The sequence below is a fragment of the Triticum urartu genome, chromosome 4, assembly GCF_003073215.2.
Source record: "Triticum urartu cultivar G1812 chromosome 4, Tu2.1, whole genome shotgun sequence".
NCBI classification, from domain to species: Eukaryota; Viridiplantae; Streptophyta; class Magnoliopsida; order Poales; family Poaceae; genus Triticum; species Triticum urartu.
The window spans coordinates 106,143,411-106,149,923 of NC_053025.1; the positions used below are offsets into that span (position 1 = coordinate 106,143,411).

The following is a 6,513-nucleotide window of genomic DNA, read 5'->3' on the forward strand; positions in this document are numbered from 1 at the left end:
AAAGAAATTCCTTGATGCTCCCCCAGAAAAGTTGATGCGAGATTGCACGGGCCGCGCTCGATCCAGCTGATGGACGGCCCGGTGCCGTCGGAAAAGCTCGACGTCGACAAGCCACTCCAGCTCCGCCCGCTCCTCTGTCTTGCTCCAGGGGCAAGGTTTTGAACTTTCGATGTCATGAGCTAGCCAGTTCACCCATGCTTAATTTTCTTTCTATCTACTCGGGGCGCCGTTGTTTTTGTGTCCGTTATCTCTTGACAGTGGAACCCGATCCCATTTTTTTGGATCGAATGAAAAAAAAACATGCATTTCCCTTTTACCACCTTTTCTGCTTGCCACAAAAGTAACAGGCGTTGCATCGACCATGTCCCTTTCAGCTTACCAAACTACAGAAAGAGATAGCTCTGCACATACATACAATATATGACAGCGTCGTTTTCGAATCTTTCTTCCGATGTTGATGCAGGCCTTTGCACAAGGCCGGTTCAGTGCCAGGACGGCATAATTATCTTCGCCATTTTGCTCTCTGCAAGAGCCGAGCTTATGTGTGGTGACCTAACTTAGAAGCAATCAAACACAAAGTCTGGTCCGATCCATCCCTGACGGCGACACCACAACAGCAATGAAGCGTCATAGTAAAACCAAGTTCAATTTCAAACACACCAAGTTATGAATGTACAGGTCACTCGGCAAATACATCGTCAGTGAACAACCCCATGGAGTTTGCTCGTAACATTATCACGTACACAGCCGTCGCCAAGCCAAGGATCCAAGCAATGGAGATCAAGTACAGTGACAACAAATCAGCAGCACAAATCTGAGGAACCCTTCTAATTCCTCAGTTTTCGGGTGTCGCGATGGCATCAGCGACACCCAGCAACAGAATGGAGTCCCCACCTAATTTGGGGGACAGTCAGCCTTTTGATGATCGGTGCAGCCATGACGGTTGCAACCCCGCAGTTCTATTCGCATGCCAACTTGGTGTCGAAGCTGCTCAGGGAGAGGGCGAAGGCCTGGAAGGCCGAGAGAGGGTACCGGTAGTCCATGGTGAACATATCCTTTGCAACCTTGCCGAACTGAAGTATCACCTTATCATGCTCAGGCGGAGGCGCTGGCGCAGGGTGTGGTGGAGTTGGGGCTCCAGCAGCAGGCTGAGCAGCAGCGGTGAGCTGGAAGTTCTTGACAGAAGCCACAGTCACCCGGCCACGGAAGTTGAGGCACCAGCACTGCAGCTGCTCATGCCATCTTGGAACCTTGTTGCGGAGAATCAACGGCGTGTCCTTCAAATCATCGCCGTCGCTCAAGGCTTGTCCTCTGATCGCCGGGCCACCTCCTATTGAGACGTCGGAGAATCTGGCACTGCTAAAACGCATGGAATGGTCCATGACGGAAGATTTCAAGACCGGCATGCTGCTGAAAGATTCGTCTAGGGAACGGGAGAAGATGATATCCGGTTGGCAAGGGACACTGCCACCAGCCTCGAGCGATGAGGCAGGGATGGAGTGCATTACACAGCGCATCCGCCTAGGACCTCGGGTTCCCAAGACGTTGAGCTCATAGGAGACCTGAGCTATGCTGTACGTGCTGCAAGGAACCTTCGTCGACCCTTTCTTGGAGTAGAATCTTCGGCTTGTTGTCCCAGAATGCGAAACACTACTTGCATTGTAAGGAGGCTGTGTGTCATACATTACAAACTTGGTGCCAAGGAAATTTGACCTACAAAATGGCAAACATATTAGCAAGTACGAACATATGTCAGATTAAATGGTGGTATATAAGTTTAAAATAAGGCTATAGTTTCTTCAAATAGTACCTCATTTTTCCAATGTATGTGTCGGTAGACCTCGATATACTATTCGCGTTCATAGATATTATATATTCTGTACATGTTGCACGGCAGATCCTTTTTGCTGACAGAAGGAATTTGCCATTTTCGACAAGCACAGCTGTAGAAAAGAAAACTTATAAAATACTAAAATAATAATACTAGCAACAAAAACATGTAGGCTAGCAAACAATTATTATATTTGCATTTCCAATTTTTTACAAAATATGGAAACAACCAGTTTGACAGATAAACAATCATGTGGACACAAACAAAAATACATGCCAATCCCAATGGAACCATTAGGTAAATGCATGTCAGGACAAGGAAGAAAATGCATGGTTCTAGGGAAGTCGAAAGAACAAAAATCACTAGCGGATCAGTAAGCTTCAAAAGAGTACAAAGGACGCAACTTGCAGCAGTAAATATTACTAGTATGACAGTAACCATCCCAGCTTGGGTATGTAAAGTAGTGCAGATAAGACTGCCAGCTACAGAACAGTGTATTGCTACAGATCGACAGATAATACTGTGTTGACTTAGATTTGTCAAACGATTTTCGCTGTGGTCCGTGTCATGCCCTAGGATTCGCCGCAGCTCTTAGGTGAGCTTCACCTTGGGCAGAACTGGAATCTGTTTGTGAAGGGAGCAACACAAGGGGTGGATTTCAATTTTAAAATGTGGAGCCGATTGACAAGGACAGCTATTGCCTATCTGAGTTTCTGTACAGATATATACACATTTTTCTAAAATTTGAGGACGTCTGTTGGAGTCTCCGCACTGACATGTACGTTTTTACAAAAAGAAAACAAGGACATCTTTTAAAATCACTGCACGGGTATATAGATTTTGACAAAAAATATAAGACAATCCCACATGTAAGCACAGGGAGAAGGTGGTGAAACCGACCACCGCCACCATTGGACATCTTTTATAACAGTACAAAGATATCGTATGGAACTTACAAGATGATTCTAATTAAAAATGAAGAGACATGTCGAGACCCCTACCAAACATTTATATCACAGAGTAGAGTGAAAAAGAGCGATTAGTATGTGTGTGGGCTGCCGGGGGGCTTTTCAGTCACCTCTGCTTTATGAACTATGGTTCATGGCTTTCACGATATGGCTTTCACGCAAAGTACAGAGTCAAGTGAATCTGTAGTTCTGCACATAAGCATGCACATGCAAGTTTGAGGCAGGCAGATGGTGTCAATGACAAACAATTTCCTCTGGAATCCAATAAGAAACAGCTTAGTCAAGCGTATCTGTGTTAACTGAACACTAACACCTCCAGTACACGCATGGACTATAAAACCGTATCGTTGTTAATTTGCTACTCTACACAAGCATAACATCAGGACTCGGGAGAATATTTTACATCTTAGAAACCAGAAGTTTGAAGTACAGAGAACTGCGTATACGAGTTTCTTAAATGGAGGTCCATAGCCCATAAAACGTAGATCATATGATAGTACCCAAAAAATTACCTGAGGTAAGGCAGAGGTACAGGTAGTAAGTTTGGGTAGATCTATCCCGCTTAATGAAGCACTGCATAGTTCCATCCCGAGGGCCAGGCTGTACATGGATGAAACAACATGATTTTATTAGAACACATGCTAAAGCTGATTATGTTGTGTTCATGATGTCACATTTCAACATTCCAAACATTACTTATAGGTTAATCATCCAACATTGAAGAACCGATATTGCCAGATGCCAGCGAAAAAGGATAATCTAACATCAACATAACTGCACCATTACCTGCTTGAGGGACACAGGAAAAGTGATCTTTCCACAAAACTCCGGATTTTTTACAATCTCTTTACACATCTCTCTCCATGTTCTGCAGACAGCTGCGCAAGCAACAACATTCTTCCTACAGGGCCATGTAGCCTCACTAGCCTCCAACCTCTCAATCACATCTCGAAGCAATTCGGAAGGCAAGTTAGCCCAACAGCTGCTCTGGATTACAGGAACGGGGTCATGTAACTCATGGACAGCACCATGAGATCTCCCTCTGCCATTGCCCAGAATCCTGATGTCAAATCCTCTTCGAGATAAGCTCCCAAAGCTATCCCTTACATCGCGCACAATGCTACGGAATGACATCTACTTCAAATTTTAAAAATCAAGAGCCCTGCTATATATAACACAAGAGATCTCCTAGTGTTGAACACTATCATGCCAATAGAAGTGGCCAACTCAAATTCTTTTAAGCAGTAACAGTAGAACCTGCAAGACAAAATATTGTGTAAGCAATTAGTTTTCCATCAGAATTGAAGCTTACTGTAATTATTGCAATAAATTAGTATTCAGCTAACTGAGTGTTCAGCTTTTTCGGATGAAATGAAGAAGGATACTGCATTTGATTGCTCATGTGATTCCATAATCACTAACATCGACTAACAACTTCAAACTTCTGGTTTGCAACTTTTGACTATAAACATATGTTAGGGAACGCTCTCCAGGAACACTTATAGGGCATAGCCGCTTCTTTCAAAACAGAATATCCACTACTAGCATCCAAAGCTCACTCGCATGACTATCAAAGAATAGATAACTCGAGGGCCACAATTTTCCAACAATCCACACTATCTGGCTAAATTCCCCAGGATGAAGTAGCCACAAGTAGAGAGTAAAGATGTACATTTCCGGCAGTATGAGCATTTCGGTACCTTACTCAATATAGCAGCCTAAAAATGAAGTATACATAGTTTCGTTCGGATCCCACCACAACATGCTAACTTTCGCAAGTACACTACACAAAATAAATCATCTACAGCAATACCAAGCAGAACAAATATATATATATATATATATATAAAAGGGGATGATGCATAAATCAACCCATAGATGATAACTGACTCTACCGGAGGATGCACGAAGATCTAAGGAAATAGCTCTGCTTTGGGGCAAAAAAAATCTAACGAAATGCTATCTTTCACCGAGTTAGATGTAGAATAATAGCCCCGAGAAACAAGCTAGTAGCATGTTCCTTCTTTCGACCAAAATTCCATGAGAATTAGGTCATGAGGCAGGCAACTCGGAGACGCCCCCTCCCAGCCCAAATCCGGCCAGGCAACGAGCTGAAAATCCCTCGTCTCAACCGAGATCGGCTAAACACGGTAAGCAAGCAGGCGGAGAATCCTGCTCCCGGCCCCTACCGAGCCGGACGCGCGACGGCGCGGAGCCCCGGGAAGCTGGCGCGTACCCACCCAGGCACAAATCGGGAGTTCGCCGAGGAGGTGAGGCACCGGGGCGTGGATCCGGGCGGGGGACACGCACCTGGAGCTGGAGCGGGCGGCGGGGAAGGGCCGGGTCGGATCGGCGGAAATGGGGAGGGGCGAGGGGCGGTGAAGAAAGGAACAAGTGGTTGTGGTGACACTGGTCTGGTCCGCTCCGCTCCGCCCCTGCTTTGTTTCGTTGGAGTCGGACATGCGAGGAGCGGGGCAGAGAGCTGTCTCTGTTTTCCTTTCATCACTCGGAAAAGGCGCTGCGCTACGGGTGCTAAATCGTTTGCATCTGGTCAGGGCCACGTGCAGTTGCAGAAAATAAATTTATTCAAATGCTGAGGTGATCTTTCGGCAGAGCCGTGGTTTAATCCAACTGGAATTCGGTCAGCCGCGCCATTGAGAATGAATTGAATCCCGTGACGAAAATGAAGGACTTTCGAACCAAGAAACAGGAAACCCGCGGAAAAATACAGTGAAAAATACGATGAAGCTGCATCGCTACCCTCGTGTTATTCATTGTGTTCCACGGTGATTCGGCAAACAATAGCTGATGTTGTTTCAACACCATAGAATTTCAAAAAGAACACAACGGAATACACCTCCGCAAACTTCTTTTCTAAGTCGGATCAGGACCCTAGTGTCGTGGGAGTAAGGGCCCGTTCTGCAATGCTCCAGCTCCAAGCTTCCTCAACTTCACAAATGAAGCTGAGGCAAACGCTCTGGCTCCTGGAAGTTGGAATTGAGAAGCTAGCGATCTGTCTTAGTGTAAAAAAGGAGAAGATGGGGAAGCAGCTCTTTTCCAGATCCGTGAAAGGAAGAAGTTGGCGTTGAGGGCAAATTACGTTGGGTTGCCACCGCCAAGTGACTCTCAGCGTCCCGGTTCAAGTTTCTTTGTCGAACTCCCTCTCGCATGCGTTGGCAATTTGTATTGGGCCCCAACCTGGCCTGCCAATCCCGTCAAATGGGCTGGCAGCCTCGTGCGTATCGACCGAAAGCGGAAGTTGAGTTGCCGAACGCTTTCCAAGTCGCCACCAGAAGCGAGAAGTCGTGCGAGAAGCTGAATTTAGGAAGTTTTGGAGAAGCTAGGCAGTTTCAGAACAGGCCCTAAGTCTGACAGTAGAATAGGGGTACGTAGGAGGAGGCAAGATCCTAGCTACGGCAAAGTTGTGCACGCAAGGTTTACGAGTCCAGGCCCTTCACGGAGGAAGTAACAACCCTACGTCTCGGTGCCCGGAGACTTTGGTCGACTGAATTATGCGTGATAGTTACAGGGGGTGCGAACCCTTGTGCCAGAGGAGGGGGGTGGCTTGTATAGAGTGCGCCAGGATCCCGGCCATCCCACGTTACACAGGGTTCAATGTACATTAAGACAGGGCGTTATTGGTAACGCCTGTTATAAAAAGCTATAAAATGATCTTTAAGACTACAGAGTGAACGCCTGACCGTTGCCATCCTG

At 46.2% G+C, this 6,513-nt stretch overlaps 1 protein-coding gene across 3 annotated transcripts; it reads right to left on the reverse strand.

The window, feature by feature from the left end:
- Positions 1-620: 620 nt before the first annotated feature.
- Positions 621-5,308, reverse strand: LOC125550910 (tubby-like F-box protein 13). 3 transcript variants are annotated; one of them, XM_048714027.1, is made up of 5 exons: positions 5,110-5,308; positions 3,586-4,056; positions 3,312-3,399; positions 1,811-1,943; positions 621-1,713 (listed from the first exon to the last, which is right to left on the reverse strand). In XM_048714027.1, the coding sequence occupies exons 2-5, from the start codon at positions 3,931-3,933 to the stop codon at positions 960-962; spliced, it is 1,323 nt and encodes a 440-aa protein (XP_048569984.1). In that variant the 5' UTR covers positions 3,934-4,056; positions 5,110-5,308; the 3' UTR covers positions 621-959. The 3 variants fall into 3 exon arrangements, with proteins under 3 accessions (XP_048569984.1, XP_048569985.1, XP_048569986.1); XM_048714028.1 differs by having other exon boundaries at positions 4,989-5,286; XM_048714029.1 differs by lacking the exon at positions 5,110-5,308 and adding an exon at positions 5,040-5,059.
- Between the last annotated feature and the right edge of the window lie 1,205 nt (positions 5,309-6,513).